Source organism: Agelaius tricolor, unplaced genomic scaffold, assembly GCF_023055355.1.
Source record: "Agelaius tricolor isolate 1412-34295 unplaced genomic scaffold, bAgeTri1.0.p SCAF_6, whole genome shotgun sequence".
NCBI classification, from domain to species: domain Eukaryota; kingdom Metazoa; phylum Chordata; class Aves; order Passeriformes; family Icteridae; genus Agelaius; species Agelaius tricolor.
This window is the reverse complement of record NW_027269266.1, coordinates 49,827,108-49,845,680: the sequence shown is the minus strand read 5'-3', so window position 1 is coordinate 49,845,680 and position 18,573 is coordinate 49,827,108. Positions and strand designations below refer to the sequence as shown.

General features: G+C 37.2%; 1 protein-coding gene across 4 annotated transcripts in view; it reads right to left on the bottom strand.

The window, feature by feature from the left end:
• TPK1 (thiamin pyrophosphokinase 1) overlaps positions 1 to 18,573 on the bottom strand; it is a 311,253-nt gene that overhangs the window by 149,163 nt on the left and 143,517 nt on the right. For 3 of the 4 annotated variants that reach the window (XM_071429756.1, XM_071429757.1, XM_071429758.1), the window contains one exon: positions 10,014 to 10,086. In XM_071429756.1, coding sequence (XP_071285857.1) covers positions 10,014 to 10,086 — 73 coding nt within the window. Of the gene's footprint in view, positions 1 to 10,013; positions 10,087 to 16,861; positions 16,989 to 18,573 lie in introns of those variants that run through there. The other variant, XM_071429759.1, reaches the window with a different exon arrangement.

Sequence of the window (18,573 nt, the reverse complement as noted above, 5' to 3'; positions counted from 1 at the left end):
AGTGTGTTCCACTACTGTAACTGTTAATATTTTCACTAGAAAATGTATCTTAAAATCCCAAAGATTGTTAACTGGTTAACTGAGTTCTGGTAATGTTAATCGGCAACTTCTGGTGAGTTGAAAATTCCTTCCTTGAAGGGTTATTATCAATTAACTGCAAAGTAGATTTACACCTGTAAATTTACTGTAAATACATTCAAACTTTCATTGTAGTTTGTTACATTTTCAGCTCCTGGTAGGATTTTTTATTCTTCACAGATGATTCTCCCATCAAAGCCTAGTCAAGGATGGAATAAACATATTTAAGTCCTATTTTAACTTCAAACAAAAATATTTCAAAAACAAACAAACAAACAAAAGAAAACTCCCAAAAAACCCAAAGAATACCACCAAAACCAACCACTCTGCACTCCTTCCTAATAAACTGAAAATCTTACTTTGAGATTAAAAAAATATGTGTCCATGTGTGTGTGCTTATTTTATCCCAGTCACTTCTCTTCACAACCACAAAAAAGTGACAGCAGATTTAATCTGCTGATGTGCCTGGGAATTTTTTTCTATTTCTATCCATTTCTCTTTCCTGCTCTCTGCTCCTACCTTTATTTTTCTTTCTTAAAATGCTTACATTCTCCTAACTTTTTAAAGAGTCTCTGTTTTTTTCCTCAGTTTTCATTCCTCATTTTCCTCTCCCCAACATTTCATTTTTTTCTTAATTCCTGTCATCACATTGGGTACTGTTTCCATTTCTAATTATAACTCCAAATCTATTTCACTTACAGAGCTTTTTATCAAAGACCATCATAGCTTCTTCAACTGAAGGGAGTCCAACAGCACACCAGAATGCAAACTAACTCACTCTTGAGACTGGCTAGATTTCAGCTGATTTTCTTGCACATCAGCTTATCAAAGCTTCATCCAAGACCTGTTTACTGGACTCTGCTGAGCACTCAAGGAAAACAGAAGAATTGAAACAGACAAACAGAGCTTCAAATGAGCTTGCTGATGACAGGGAAAACAGCAAGGATCCAAAAGTATATTACAGTCAGAAAAATAAAAGGAGAAAGTACCACAAAAGGTAAGTATGAGAAATAATCCAATTTGCAGAAATTTCCCTGCCCAGCTGTAATTAAATCTGCCAGAACTGAAGTTCTTTCCTTCCCCTCCACCCCCTGTAAATGGCCTTTCTTTGCCACTAATATCTTCTTTCAAAAATTTCATCTTAATTAAATTTCTTCCTGGTATATCTGAATGTAACTTTTACCATCTTGGACTGAGTGCAGCTATAAAAACAGACCTTGTATTTTGCATGTTTTTGACAACTCAAAATTCAATTAGTAAAAATAACTATCTGTGCTCCATTAGCCATATTTGAATTTTTCTGTTGGACTCTACCTCTGTCTTGGTTTATAAATAAACTTCCATGGCTTGGTGAACTAACACAGGCAAGTGCAAATTTGGCAGCTTTAGCTCATTCTTTGTCTCACTGTAAAGCTACAAAGCACTTCTCTACTTGGACAATATACATAATTTTCTTTCTTTTCCATTTGGTGGCTGGTGAAGCACTCATCTTCTGTGTGAACACAAACAGAACAAATCCAACCTTATTCCAGCTGGACTGTCATTCTTGAGGTTTTGTAACTGTATTTCTATGTGAAGTATAAGCACCACTTGGGCAACTTTATGGAAAGTTAAGACATGCCATCCCTGGCTCATGTGTCCTAATTTATTGGGCCTTTTAAAGTTCATAGTTGTATCAAAGATGAAGAAGCAAAGGCTATGGTGGCCTTGGTGAATCTGCCTCTGGAGTCTGGAGGTGAGGGAGAATGATCCCGAGTAGCCCACACACTCCTTTTAAAGCAAGGGAACTCACTCTCCACCACAATTACTACAGGTCCCTCAAAGCACATCAGAAGCATTCCTCCTCCTCCTCCTCTTCCTCCTCCTTCTCCTCCAGCCCACCCACAAACCTTCCTACTTCAAAACGAGCAACAGATTGCATCGTTTCACTCTGCTTCTGAAATGAGAGCTGACTGCTCTTTGACAAGATGCACAATGGAATCATTTGCACAGGCTGACAAGCTGCTTCTAAAAATACTTAAAAATGGTAACATCAGGATTTTAGGCATCACTTTTCTGGGTTAATGATCATGTTTGAGTACCTGTTTCTGGCCAGACTTGTGCTTTGGCTGGCTCGTGAGCTGCCACACAACAGAATCAAGCTCATAAATCCCACAGGACATTTGGGCAGATCTTGAGTTTGCAGCAACATTTGATGAGCTATGAGGTTGTGGGCTCTGCAGCTTTGCTGGAGTCTGGTCTAATTAGGAGTCCATAGGCAAGGGCACTGAGCCCTGTGCTCTGGGAACAATTTTCTCTTAAATTCTCTAAAGAAAAAAAATTATAAAAAAAGATAGATGTATAAATCCCATTTACATCTAAAATGACCTGTAATCTGAGTCTTCAGCCTCTGGTACCATATCAAAGTTGTCTCCTTTGTGTGAAGAGGCTTAATCACAAAATAACTGCTCAATTTCCTTCTCCAGATTAAGCTGTCATTATTTAAAATACCTTTTTTATTCCTTGTACTGGAAATGAAGTTCATTCAATGCATTTCTATTTTTTAAACTTTTCTGTTATTTTCTCCACCACAGGGTGACAGATCAGAGTAATGACTTCTTTCAGAGATTAACACCAGATTAAATTTTTTAAAACTCTTGAAAGTAACTCAAATGTCTAATGCAATATAGATTCTACCCTTTCCCTTCCTCGGGCCATAACCAATGGAAGGGAGAAATAAATCTTATACTGCAACATAATATTAAACTGAAATTGGATGCAAGACTAAAATACCACCACCATCATTTTTGTTATATGGTGCACTGTTTTCTTCCACATTCTACTGTGAAGCAGTTGAGCTCCAGCTAAAGCACTTGCAAGAAGAAAGCAAGCAACTTGTAATAAGGAAATAATTGTCATTTCAAACCTAAGCTAAAGAAAGACAAACCATCTCAAATAAAAGTTTGATCTCTTAATTTCTATATACTGTCTCCAAAAGCTAAATTATAAACTGCAAAATACTGCAAAGGAAAATAGAGTTATACTTTTTTAAGGAATGAGAACTTGGCCAAATTAAATTCTCAAATCTCCTGTGTAAATTAGGGACTGACTCAGGCTCTAATAAACAGATATAGTAGCTCTCAATGGCCTCAAAACCATGAGAATTTCACTGATATTACATCTTACAATAGAAGTAGGACTTAGCTGTTTCTTCAGGTTCAAAAGGAGTGATGTGCAACTCAGAAAGAACAAACATTACTTAGAAAGATGCAGGCCTACATAATTGAATTTATTTTGACTTCCCCATCCCCTCCTCCCAAATCTCATCTGCATTTAAACAGATACAGCTTTTTGTAAGCTGCTACTATAGTGAAAGCATAAAGAGTGATCTAGAACTGGACAGATATTTTTTGAGATTGTTTTTTAAAGGCACATAAGGAACAGCTCAGTGCAAGCTCAGAGTCCTGAAATTCTTTGCTTTAAGAAAAATTCTTTTCAACAGGAGTTTCCAGACATTTTACATATATTAACTCAGCAGGACATAAAACATCTGTACAGACTGTACTTAATTTTAGGCTGGAAATTTGATGGCATATGCCATATTTCACTGGCTTAGTTGTGCACACACCCCTGCATACCTATGGGAATACTAGACACTAGGGACAATCATTTCAATACAAGCAGAACTGCACTGACAAGGAGGTTGATGTATATTTATCCACTCTTTATCACAATACAGGACACTCAAATATAACTATCAAAAAGTAAAGCTTAAAGCCAAAAAAACTTCCAAAAGACAATTTTTTCTTAACTGCAACCAACTAGGAAACATGTTGCCAAGGTTGTTTTTTTTTTTTTTTGGTTGGTTTTTTTTTGGTTTTGATTTGTTTTTTGGGTTTTTTTTTTGGTGGATACTTGCATTCTCATCAATGTAGTGTGAAGAAAAGGGAGTAGACTAATTTTGGGGAAAATTAAATCAATCTATGAGGCTATTAAACACAAAGACGTAGGAAATCTTTAAGCAATACGTTAGAGCATGATGAAAAACTGTATCAAAGGAGCCCCACTGTGCATACTTTTGCTTTCAACAGTATTCTGTTCTGGCCCAGTTGAATGAACCTTTGATCTGACCCAGTGTGACTGTCTGTCATGTTCACCTTTACAAAAGTGGCACCAAGCACAGAATCTCGTACAAATTTATGACATATCTGGAACATTGAGATATTGTTACTTTCATTTAGCATGAATAAGAAATCCACATAACTAGACTCACCTAGACAAGTCACTTGAAAACACAATCTTGACAAAACCTCTGACATACTATTCAAGAATGGAACCATTTGTGAAAGCTCCTGTTGAATAATTACATGACTAAGGCATCCAGAAAGCTTCCAGTCTGAAATCCTAAACTGCATATAAAGTAATATACAGTTTGAACTATTAATAGCAGGACCATACCAAATTTACAAATAATTTTGATTTGATGAACCTCTATCTATATTAAGGCACTAAGACTCTTTCAATAAATGTACATCAGTAGAAAAAAACTACAACTTGGATTTAAGTCCAGGTGGTAGTAGGCACCCTCAACACATCAGAAGCAGATGATGCTTTTTATACTTGTCAAAAGTATATATATTTACATATGCTTAATATATACATATAAATAGATGTATATATAATGTATATATGTATTAATATATACTTAATATATACTTATATACACTTTATATATACATATAAAAGTATATATGCTTTTATACACAGAAATTTTTTTACTTGTGAAAAATGTTGTCAGTAGAACATATTAACCAAGAGATTGCTTGGAAGCTTAAGTAGTGAATGCCAAGCAGAAGTAGCCAGTACAACAGTAAGACTGAATTGTTTCAGATCCACTTGCACAAATTTTAGAGTTCCTTCTGAAACCTTAAAACATTTCACAAAGGAACCAGGCCCTAAAATAAACCATGTTTTTCTTAGATAACTGTTCAGTCTAACAAGAATGCTGTAAATGAGTCAAGCATTTTAATATCTGAAGTCTCATCCTGTATTAAAAATTAGCACTAGAAAGAAATGTAACATTCAGGGAAAAAAGATAAATTAAAATAGGCATATAAAAACTTATCGGTTTTCTTTGTTTAAATTATATTAATATAACTCAGGCAAATCATTTAACACTGTGATTTCATAAAATTATTGAAATGTTTGGCCTTGGAAAGCAAGCAGGAAACATGGCCTAAAACGTGGAGTTTATCCAGAAAGTGCAGAAGTTAGAGAGACATAAAAGCACTACATCAGTGTTACCAATACATTTTGTAAATCTAATTATAGGTGCATCATCGAAGAACAAAAATACAATACCTACACCCTACCTAATAAACCTTTTTACAGCCCTGATAACCATTAGCACTGGAAATGAAAATAGGAAAGAGAAAGTGCTACAGGTGCAGAACTGCCTGCAAAATAAGCAGCTCTATGGGACTTAAAAAGAAAAAAGAATAGGAAAAGAAGTGGATTTGTAAATAAATTCACAGCATTTAATTGCAGATCTGAAATAGAGCCTGCTAAGCCTGCAGCAGCCTTTCAAGGCACATGAAGTTTGCTTGGTGGGAAAGCCAAACTGAATTTTTAATAAATAGCACAGCCTGGATTTAAAAGAACATTGGATTCAACCTGCTGCTTCTTGGTGTAAGTACAGATTTGGTGTAATTTTAGATGATGTCTCTGGACTTAAGACTTCAGAAACAGAACCTTGTTTGAGGCATAACAATACAAATGGCTGCTTTAACTTCAGAGCAATGTTTAAAAGGTTTCAATAATAGAAACATTCAGCTAAAGCAAGAAAAGGATGAAACTCCAATGACAGAAATATCACCACAAATCCTCCCTGCTTTGTGCAGTGTCATTTCCAATGCACTTCAGACTGTACAGAGAAAGAATGCCAGTGCATCTATTATGGGATCACATGAACGTGCATATTTATCATGAAAGTACAAAACCTCTTCTCAATTTCTACTTTAACAATGACAGAAGATACACAGAATAAAGAATTCTAAATTGCTATTCTTTATCCGTCATTTATAGTGCAATATGATTTTAAAAAGAAATTTAAAATATGACATTTCATTTTCAGTTGTGGTGCAGTTTTATCCAGTTTTAACATTATTTAATTCTAAGAAATGGGGGAAATAATCTCTAATATTTTAATAAATTTTAATAGAAGACTACAAATACATACTTGACAAGCCAATGAGGCAAAACCAAGACCGCAGAAAATAAAAAGTAAAGCTGAATAACCTCTGACACATGCTTACTTATTCTCTCCCAAAAGGAATGCCTAACTCCTCACTTACACATCCCACTCAGAAGTCTGTTACACAGTTACTTTCCAAAATAGAACTTTTGCCTTTAGGTCTCTTCACTGTGGCATACGACACCTAACAGAGATAAAATGGATTTATTTGCTTCATGGTTATGAACTTTGTTTAAATAAGGTTTCCCAATACAATAGTGATTGTCCTCCTCAAGGGAAAATGGAAACACTTGCCTTGTAATCCCTACTCAAATAAAAACACCAGAGCAACTGGCTTAAATATAGCCCATTCAGTAAAACCCCTTGGCTTTGGGAATCTGTATGTCATGTCTTCTTGTAGTGACAAAAATCTCCTTGCTTTCTCACTTAAATGAGGTAGAAAAACTTCCAAGTCCAGCAGCAACATCCTGCCATGAAGCTGGTGTGATGAAGAGTCAGGCTGTTGCTGTGTTGAGAGGATGACACAACTGCTATAGACAACTCTTCCCAAACCATTAGTTTGGTGCACTGAATTTAATACACCCCACTACTTACCCAGCACTACACTGGGCTGTCTTTGACACAAACCCTTGCATATGATATGTTTTATAGCTCAGCAATTAACATCCATAAGCTTTACTATGAAAAAGTAACTCTTAGATAGGTAGAAAATGTTACAATGCATTAATTTCTGCCAATATAGGTAGCTTTTATAAAATGATAAAAGACAATCGATAAAAGAGAATACTTGAAACAACACAGTAATATTATCTAATGATAGTGGCTTACCTTGGTCTCTGGGTGTAATCTGCACATGGGTAGGGAAGGATGGTATGGGAAGCAACCCTAACTGACAACATGATGCTTCCCTAAAGTCAACGGTGCTACACTGATCTATTCAGCTGAAGGTCTCCCACAGCCTGTTTTAAGCAGTGCTAATATATTTTGGGTCACATATATATTATGAACACATACAGCATTTCCAAAGACAGGGACTTTGGAAATTGTCTGGAGTACAGAGGGTGCTTTAATGAATAAGATACTTTACAAGAAAATAAATATACACCTCTCTCCAGTTTCTGTGTTCTATTACATTTTTTGCTTGCCTTAGACACTCATCCATATTTACCATTCTAATTTTCTGACTACGGGAAGTTCATTTAAAAATGCAAAAAATTATTTTTTCCTACCATGTACGCTAAAACTTAAAATTCTGAAGTCTATCTGCATTTTCCTCAGTCTTGTATGAAGACCCCAGGCAGGGATTCTGTAGGCTAGATGATTCTGTTCATTACACCTTTAAAAACCTCATTATTACTTCTTCCTTTACAACCTATCAGCTCAGTCCTTGCACAGATGTATTAACTCTGTATGAAACAGAAAGATCCATTATGTGTTCATAAAGATGTGAACTGTGCATCACCAAGATGCAACTATGCTGACAAAAAGGATGCTATGGCCAGAAAAGTAATCCCTCTGAAAAAGGGTAATACCTACTGTATTCTTCCACTTCCTTCCTCTTCCATCTCCCCTCTCTCTGCTGAATGATCCTTAACTTGCATTCTTTGGTAGGACTTACATACCTACCAGCATGCTGTTCTATATAAGCATTAATTGCAGAATCATAGAATGGTTCAGGTTGGAAGAAACCCTAAAGAACATGAAGTTCCATGGGCAGGGACACCTTCCACTAGACCAGGTTGCTCAGAGTCCCATCCAACCTGGCCTTGAACACTGCCAAGGGTGGGGCAACCAGAGCTTCTCTGGGCAACCTCTTCCAGTGTCTCACCACTCTCACAATAAAGAAACTCTCCGTAATATCTAATCTAAACCTACTATCAATTTAAAGCCATTCCCACTAGTCCTGTCACTATATAGTCTTGTAAAAAGTCTCCATGTTTCTTTTATGCTCTCTTTAGGTACTGAAAGGTTGCAATTAGGTCACTCTGAAGCCTTTTGTTTTCCAGGCTGAAGATCCCAATTTTCTCAGCCTTTTCACATCTCCTGATCCCTTCACCCCACTGATCATCTTCATGGCCTCCTCTGGCCTCACTCCAGCAGGTCCATGTTGTGGACCCCAGATCTGGATGCCTCACTGCAGGTGGGCTCTCACCAGAGAGGAGCAGAGGAGCAGAATCCCCTCCCTCACCCTCTGGCCATGCTGCTTTGGAGGCAGCCCAGGACACGTTTGTGTCTCTGGGCTGTGAGTGCCCATGGCTGGGTCATGTCCAGCCTCTCATCCAGCAGCACCCCCAGGTCCTTCTCCCCAGGGCTGCTCTCCATCTGTCCATCCCCCAGCCTGTGCTGGTACTGGGGCTTGCCCATGTCTATGCCAAACAGAGTAGAGCATTTTGCAGTTTCCCCTTTTACAGACTCACAGAAGCTGAGTTGGAAGGGACCCACAAGGATCAGTGAGTCCGACTCTGAGCCCTGCACAGCATCATCCCTAAGAGTCACACCATGCACCCAAGACTGTTGTCCAAATACTTATTGAACTCATTTATTTACAGATCATGAATTTTCAGTCTGTAGTGAATAGTATTAACCCAAAGCTTTTTTATTCTATTTTCACTTCCCAAGCTGTAATTTAGATTCCTGAGCATTTTTCTTGAGCCGTTCTCCTAGAGGTGAACAGCCATCACTCATTTCTCCATCCTAAAAAATGGGGTAGAATATGGAAATAAAACCCCACAGTGCTCAGAGAGAGAATATAACCCTGCTCTACACACTACTCCAGCCCTCCCCTCACAGTCTGAAACCTTTTGTTCTAACCATTTGATCCCAAGTCCATCAGGGAAGATTTTAGGCAAATTTCATTCTTATACATGAATCAGCAACAGATTAAGTCAACTGCTTCAGAAGGATCAAACACTTCTCTTGCAAGTGCAGCCTGCTGCAAAGGTAAGCTGGCATGTCAAGGCAATCTCTGAATTTGCAGAAGCCTGCTGTCCAAGATGCTAGGGTGAAGAACTGTGCTCATCACAAAAGCCTAAACAAGGAGGCAGGTGAAGTGTTAAATACCCAAGGGTCAGGTACTGGCAGAACTTTGAGCCCTAAGACCTGAGAAAAGTGAGTTTACATTTATGCTGCTCACTGGAAATAAATTAACATAAGCAGGAATTTATCCAATAACTCATTAGGGAGGGCACTCCACCAGTGTAGCAGAAGTAGTTGACTGTAATTCAGTGCTTCAGTGGGTGAGGAAAGGTATGGATTTCTCCATCTGCAGCTTTCCTCTAAAAAGGTTAAATCATATCCTACAAATAGCACACTGAGAAACTCTCTCTAGAAAGTATGTGGATATCCACCAGGTGAGAATGATGGTAACTTAATCTTTATTTCTCTGTATCTCACCATGCAAAAGAAGTCACAGATTTTTCAGGAAGTTTTATTCTAGTTTCTAGGTGCTGTAATCTCTACCACAATATGATCTATTTCATCACCTAATACTATGAAAACTCACCCAGGATTCTGGCAGGACTGCACCTCCTGTGTTTATTTTAGTACCATACCACAAAGCACAACTTCAGAGCTTCTCAGGTGTTTACAACTGAAGCCTCAAAGGAAGCAATGAACCCAGAATCACTTCATGACCAACTGGAGCACAAATGGCTTGGATCTTACAATGCTCTATGACAAAAAAATTCAAAGGGATTTAATTTACCTTGACCTTGTAGTACTCCTTGACTTCAGGCTGAATGGAATCAAAATCACCACTGATGTAATCAGGCAAGAAGCTGAAAGGAAAGCAATGAGCAGTGAAATGAAAAATTAATCCATCTTACTATATTTAGTATTTATTTTCTCAAGAATACTATGGGCTACAAGCATTTATCTTCATAAAGGAATATGTGTTCCTTAAAGGCATGTTCAAACAAGGTGATGTGAGGTGATACAAAAAAAGGTAACAAAACAAAATGTAAAACTGGTAAATCTATTGTCCCTTTGCTGAGGGAGCTGCACATTACTTAGATGCTTATATATCTCTCTTACTAAGATGCTTATATATCTCTCTGGGTCAGTAAGACTTCTATTTGCCTGGTCCTAGAAAGACAACTTTCAAATATCTTTCAAATGTATCATTCAGTCAGCAAAGTGTTTGAAATAGCATATTTGAGTGCTGTATATCAAGCCTCAGAGGATATCATTTGTCAGAAGATGATGATGATGCTTCTCGGACAGCTGGTATGCCATAAATGTTTCAAGGATTTGTATTTTAGTTGTTAGTGATGTCATCTCATTTCTACTCTTCTCAATTATTAAAAATATTCCCAAAATATGGAAGCCAAATGCTCAGTGATTTTTAACTCACATGAACTTAATTTCAACTCCTAACCATCATTTGTACAGTAATATTGCTGCAGAGAACATAGAAATAATTTTGTGGTATTTATCTTATCTTGCCACATGTAGCTTTTTAATTGCAGAATGCTTAAAAAAATTTATTGCATAAATTCATGTCAAATTCCTAATGAAACTTCCCCTGTGCTATAGAAAGAACAGCGTAAGAAAATCTTTTGAAAGAATATCAATGCCCTTCAAACCACTCAACACAGCTTTCCAACTTGCACAAATTCTTGAGTTTTAAGAAGCAGCTGACAGGTGAAAGAGTATTTCCACTGTTTCAACAGATAAGGCTGCACTGAGTTCTGAAAGTAAAGCTGTGATTTTAGTTAACTCCATGGCTACTATACTTTACAAGGGGGATGACAGTTCATCAGCAAATTAGTTTCCGGTTTAAACTGTGTTACAAGGAATTGAGCAGAGTATATTGGGACATATTTTTCCTACCACATGATTTCAGAAGAATGCTGCAGGGTCTAGAAACTTCTCATATCAGTAAAACTTATAAAAATCTCATATTCTGTGTCCGTGCAGAGATTTCAAAAGAGATGTGATCACTGGCAACCATTTTCTTTGAAAACTGAAAGCTGCTCCAGTAGAAGCTGGTAAGTACAAGTGCTGTGAGTTAGGTCATGTGCAACTATGGCACTGCAAATTCCCTGTTTTCCAACATTACTAAGGCTGTTCTAAAAGGATATGTTCTAAAAAGAATCCCTCCAGAAGTGATGGTCCAACACTCACTGCAGTGAGAAGGGCAGTCCCTGCTGCACAGGGTTTGACTGAGGACACAGGAATCAAGTAGGAGAAATGCAAATGCTTCAGTGCTGTTTCATATGCCTCCATCAGTATGGTTCAAAACTAAACAGAAAATTAGGTTTTCTCCCTCATTGTAAAGACTGACCTTTCCAATGTACAAAAAATACCACATTTTCTAAAGTTAAAATTTAAATAGTTTTTTTTTTTTTTTTTACCTTTCCATAAGTAGTTTCCTAATGAAATATTTACTGAATACAACAAGCCTAAAAACTTGCAGGTATTCTCTTTCAATTTGTTATTTTACAATTATTTATTCCTGATTGAAACAGAGCCATTAAAAGTAAACTCACTCCAGGCATTTCAGTGGTGGCCCTGAATGCAAGACCTGGAGGTGTTCCAGCAGGTTGGGTAGGAAGAACAGCGGCCATTTGTCACGGAATGCCAGCTTGGTATGACATAGACATCCACTGTGATGAAAAAGCTGTTTATCTTACTGAAAATGCCATACATAAATCTAAAAGTGTCTTTTTTTTTTTCCCTCTCTACACCAGCTACAAATTGCAGTGCTTTTAAATAATCAACTATTTATTTCTCCTGAATGCTTCAAGAGATAGAAGTGAGAGAAGAATTAGCCAAAAAAACCCAGAAAAGTGTCTTTTAAGAATCAAGTGCTCATTCAGAGCTTTTGTTCTCATCCAAAATGAAACTATTTCCAATCAAAAGCTAGTTTGAATTTTTCCAAGCAGAAGGAACAGGCATTTCAGTTGCACTTTCCATGGGCTCGGCTGGGGCTCCTGGCTGTGCTTCCTGAACACATCTCCTCTTCCAGGAAGCTCTATGCTCATTTTCAACATATCCTCTCTAAATCACTCACTTGAAGCAACCACAAAACCAGAAGTGACTAAAGGGAATAAAGAATTGTGGCTGGGGACTTCAAAATTTCAAGATGTCTAAACCTCCTATTAATGATCATGAAGAGAAGAATTCCTTCTTTTTTCCTTCCCTTTTAGAAACACCAGAAACAAGGAAAGTTCAGAAAGTCATGCCTAATGATTAAAAAAAAAAAAAAATTAGTAAATCTCAACTCCACTGTCTGCCTCATAGACATGAAAAAATATGTCTGCTTAATCTTCAGAGGGAGGATGGCTGCTCTTTGTAGCTCATTGACTATGCAAACTAGGAAAAGTGTGGAAGAGGTTTTACAGTTTTTACAGAGAGAAGTTTGATAAGAGGATTCACGTTTACCCCTGAAAGAATTCTCTACCAAGGTCGTTGACATAGAAACCAAGAAAGAAAGAAGGATAAATAAGAGAAACCTTCTTATTCCAATAAGCACTTTGTCTCCCGTGACCAATGAGTAAAGTGGAAACTTATGAGTTTTGTAAGAATGCATAAAAAGCATGCATGCTATAATAAAAACAGGTTTGAAGCCTTCTGAAAAAGGAGTGTGCTTCTTTGTATTGTCTCTGTCTCAACTATGATACAAAAGTAAGGGAACATTCAGTATAGAGTCAAAGGCTGCATTTGACACAGTCCTTTTTGAGTTCTGTGGAACAAATTTCTTGATCCAGGTGAGCAGATTTGAGTCAAAGCTCTTTCCAACAAACACAACTGAACAAAGTTTATTGTGCGAAGAATTCTTCTTGACTGACTAACCTCAGAGATTAGCACTGATACAGAAATAGGGGAAATAGTTGAGAGAGTTCTATGGAAAAAAACTTCATACTAAAGTAACTCAAGAATATATGTAATAATTGGTTTTCACTTGTTTGCTTTCATATAGTTTTGTATTTACTCCTGAGTGCAGGCTCTGGTGCAGGAGAACAGGCTTGGGAGAATCGCACATCAAGCTTACATCTATTTGAGTGGAAGAAATGATGTCAGGAGAAAAGTAACAAGAAAAGTCTCTCCATAAAAGTTAAAACAGCTGCCCTTATTTAAAGTACAGATTAAAACCAGGTATTATATTAGTCTAACCCATGTTTTCCTGCCCTCTGAACTAAAATTAATGAATAATTCTTATTCTGATGCATAACTGTATTGAAGATGACATATTTCAGTGACATATCTGACACACATCCTTTAGTGAAGGAGTTTAACTTTTTGCCCATGATGGCAAAATATGTCTTTAATTCCTAGTGCAATTTAAAATTTTAATTTCTAAACAGTCTTGATGATGCAGTCTACTGCATTTCAGAACCATATTTTATCAGTCTCATTAGCTATTAATTATCACTATGCATATAAGGTCATGACCAGCTCAGCTGGCTTGATTCTCTGCTGCTTTATATTGACATTTATCAGGAGTGAGCCAAATCCTTAATCCTAATGGGACTGAAAGTACAAAATTCATGTAAGATCAGCCTAGTCTACAAAGTCTTTTCTAGAGCTGTCAAGAAGGATAACACCAGGCACTGGGCAACAAAAAATCTTCAGAGGTTTGAGCCAACTGGAGTTTTTCTTACTCTTTTCAATCTCTTTTGGTTTTTCTGTATGTTGAGGGGTTTATTCTGTTTGGATTTAGGTGTGTGCTTTCTGTTGTTCTTTGGACTTGCCATTTTTTTTCCTCATCAGGGTATTTTAGAATCATACTACATCCATCTAAAATGAGTATGGAGTCATGAGGGCCAGGATTACTTTCAGATAAGGACCCAAAGGCACTTCCATGTCAAACTGCTTATCTTTTATCTAACTTCTTTTACATAAAACCCCCATAATTTCCACATGAAACCTTTAAAAGTTTACCTAGCTTAGGAAGGAAAAACAACACTATTTCTCAGCAGTTAGGAGATGGATACCAGCTAGATGATTTATTCAAACTGGGTAAAGGCTGAATGTTGACTGAACAGTTTTATGAACTCCCAGGACCCTGGGCTGGAAAATGGGAAAAAAAAAAAAAAGAGAGATTCCAGCAAGTTTGACATAGTTTCCATTTACCCCAGTAAATTTTTAGTCACCAGCACCATAAAGCAGGAATTGATTCTTATCATAGACAGATTACAAAATAAATAAAAGCTATTATACTCTGAGGTTCTGCAAACAAGCACAACTGTGCCTTTTTCCTTCAAGTGATACATCTAATAGACACAGCAATATTGTTTTTAAATATTCAGCACTAATGTACACTAACATTTAGCATATTTAACACCAGTGTTAAATTTAAAACATCAGAATGTTTGCTTCTTTATTCACTCATTTTAAGAATTCAGTGTGAAGTGTAAAATATGCGTTTTCACACAGTTGTGAAAAAGAAAAAAAGAACCACAAAAACCCACACAAAATGATCACACTTTAGCAGTTTATACTAAAGAAAAACCCATGCTGCCTTCTTAAATAAAATGCTTGGGCTAACTGCTCAGCTCTATCATTAATTCAAAGTTACAGTTTCCTAGTACTATTGACTTTTCTTGTGATGCAGCTCCTTTAGCACATAATTGCATGCAATTAACCTTTTTTAAACAAATGTTAACATCAGAGACATGAGCATTTAAAGGCAGTATCTGCAGACCCTTTTATTTCTTCAGCTACAGCATAGAAAATAATCCCATGCAGACAAACCATGTGTTCCCAGCTGTATCATCTGAGGGCTCAGAGTGGGTTCCCTATATTTTTTTCTTCACTACTAAAAATAAATTTGAAAATGGGTGTCTTTTACCCTGGACTGATAGGCACACACAAGCTACATCCCTGTGGAATAAAAACCAGTGAGGATAAAATGCTGCAGAATGAACATGAAGCAAAGTCAGCTCTGACTTTTTTAAGCATCTAGCACTTGGGAATACAGAAGATAAAACTCTCTAGCACTACTTCAGGATAAGCATTAAAATCACAGTTTAACAAAAAAACCCACCCAAAGCTAAAACAAAAGTTAATGGTCTCCACTCTATATTTGCTAACTGCTAACTGCACTTTCAGCTTGCCCTCCTGATGTCCTGACAGAAAGAGTAAGTGAGGGCTGTTCTCATCAGAAAGGTGTTAGGTCTGTTTAAATCTGTCAAAAGTATACTGTTATCTGCTGTGAAGATCAAAGTGCCTTTTTACTCTCAGAGACATGTACAGCACAAGCAGGTACCCTTTATATATTGTGTCAGAGCAGCATATTTGGATGCTCCAAGTAGCTGCACAGAGGTGAGTTCCTGGGTAAAGGAGAAATGTCAGAGAGTGAGATATATTCAGAGTTTATGTCTTTTCAACCTATAAATACCTTCCTGCATTACCTACAAGGTTACCACAAGAAAGACTCACACCTGCAGCTCAGAAGCCCAACACAAAAATACCAATATAATTAATCAATTCAAACTGACCATAGAAAAGAATTTCGGTTTGATAGATCTTGAACAGATGACACAAATGATTCCATAACTTATTATTATCAAGAGGCTTTAAAAAACAGCTGAACCCCAGTCCTTAGCTTGTCCACCCTCTACCTCCCAAACAAGACTCTCTTGAAGACAGTAAGCTTACAATTTTTCTGACTCCATGGTTCCCACCACTGCTCTTTCAATCCCCCAAACCTCCTTTATCATTATACAATGTTTGTAGCAGGGTGTCACTGATAATGATGTGCTAGTTCTGTATGAATTCAGAGAGAAAAAAACAACACCAACAAAAAAAACCCCAACCGTTTCCCACACCTTCTTCACAGGCCTTAATAAACCCTAATGTTCATTATGCAATTCACAAAACAATTCCCAAACAGCACACTACAATAAACCCAGATGTGATTTAATAAGACCTAAGGAAAAAAAAAAAGGGAGGAGGTACAACACCAGCACTGTAAACACTTAACAATTTAACAAAGAAAGCGAGTGTATGCCTACCTCAAACTATACACAGATAAGCTAAACTCTTTGCACAGACTGTTAGCATATCTGCATATTACAATCAGATAGTTATGGGGTTAAAAGTACTTGGAATATTAGGCAACCTTGAAAAACGGCCTCTTTTATTTTTCCTTACTTTTTAAGGAGCTTAGTGTTAACGAGCATGTAAGTATTATTTCATTTGCAAACCCTATGATTTAAAGAAAAAGATAAAAGTGTGTGAAGATATGAAGGCAACAATGCATTCATTTATGCTTGTCTGGTATGCAGTGTCACCTTGCAAATAACAAAAAAGTATCTAAAATAAACTGAAGAACATATTATCTTCAGCTCAAACTGCTATGCAAAGCACACATCAGGGGGACATCTTCCAGAGGGGAGAGACACAACTTTCTCCCATTATCATTACAAATCCAAAGAAGCTTACACCCTCCCTCAAAACCTTGTCCCTCAGTGACAAAGATGAGAGTTAATGATAGCTACAACTGTTGCATTTTTCTTTTTAATAGTCAATATTTGAAGCTTTTCTCCAGTTGCAGCTGATGGAGAATGAAAATAAATCATGCTATGAGATTTAAGAACTACTCACTTGTTTGCCATGGTGCTGAACATCCTCCTGTGTTCAGGTAAGTACATGTACTTAATGAAAAACTCAGTATGCTCAGAACAAGCAACTCCCAGGGACTGCAGCTAAGTACCTGTGGTCTTGTTTATATAACACACAAACTGAAGTGTTTCTTAAAATAAAGGATAGCTGACGGCAATACATGATCTTAGAGCAACTTAAAGCTGAAGCTATTCAGCACAACTCAGCATTGCACAGGCTCAAGCACCTTATCTTCCTGTTGGATCCTTGGCAAATGGAATTTTAAAAAAGGGAGCTGAGCAGCTGTGAGTTTTCATCCTTGCATAGGGCAGTGTGGCTGAGGGATGCACATTAAAGCAGGGGCAAAAAACACTCCAGTGCCTCAGTCACCCACAAGCACATGATTTTGAATGCAAGCAAAGTACAAACACTTGTCTGGAAGTGCCAGACTCCAATCTTCTAGGAGTCAAAGCCAGAAGAAAGGGGGGAGAAGATAAGCACTGCAGCCTCTGACAGGTGAGGGCATCTGACTCATTAAGAAGATAGAGGCTGGTAAGACCCTTGAAACAGTTTTCCCTTTTCATTTCAAAGCAACAGATGGCAGAATATGCTCAAAAAATTGGGGAAAAATAGTCATTAAAGAAGTGTAAAGTATTTATTAACATTTTATACTTTGCATGAAGAATCAAAAGGATGTGACCTAAAATGTGGTAAACTTAGAGCAGCCACAAACTACACAAAGATATTTAGAAACTAGTCTCAAAAAGATGGCACTAGAAGCCACAGCAGGCTCAGGGCTTCATGGAATGCCAAGTTAGATGTTGCTGCTACAAGGCAACAGACTTTTCCAAGACAAGATAAACAATTCCTCTTCTTTCCCAGAAATGCTAGAAACATGCATATTATAATTTTCCACCTAATCAGAGAGTTACTAACAATATCTTCAGTGTGGCTTGAAAAATGAACTATACAATTTCAAAAGTCAGTTTGGATGACTGGTATTTAAACTCTAGGTGTCCTTTCTGTGAACTTTCACATCACTAAGAACATTTAAAAGTCAAGCACAATCAAACAGTATGGAGTTACATGTGAAAGATGGTCATTGGGATTTCCCTGCTTCCATTACTTTACTTACTCTCACTGAAGTACCTTAAGTACCTGCTCTGAGTTTAGCATCTGTTTACATATTTAGAAAAATGGGGAGGAACATCTTTGCAGGGGAGGTTGAGCTTGAAGAAGCCCTTTGCTTCCAGAACTGAAGTAAGTAGCTTGCAGCAGCAATCCTCTAGAGCCCTTTCTACATGAGGAGTCAATGAGTGCAATGAGAAGAGATTTATCCCCTTACTGAGCAACTTGTTTCAAGCAAACAAGAGGAAATCTGCAGGTTTTCAAAAGTCTGTATTATGCTTCCTCTGTTTGGGCCTGCAGTTTCTTTTCTGATTTTCACATACACATCATTTTATAGATGGATATTCTGTTTTGTGGCCACAAAGAGACACCTCTACACTTACCTATGAGTAGGATGCCATGAAAAGTGAATTGTCATATAAAAATTTGTTTAAAGAACACCTACTCGTAGAAAAAGTCTTCAGAAGAAAACCAAAACATCTGATTGCAACACAATTATTGAAAGGCAAAGTTGATTTTGTACAGTTATTGAATATGCTTCTTTATCCTAGGCTCTGATTGCCTGCAGAGAAGCCACTGAGCAAACC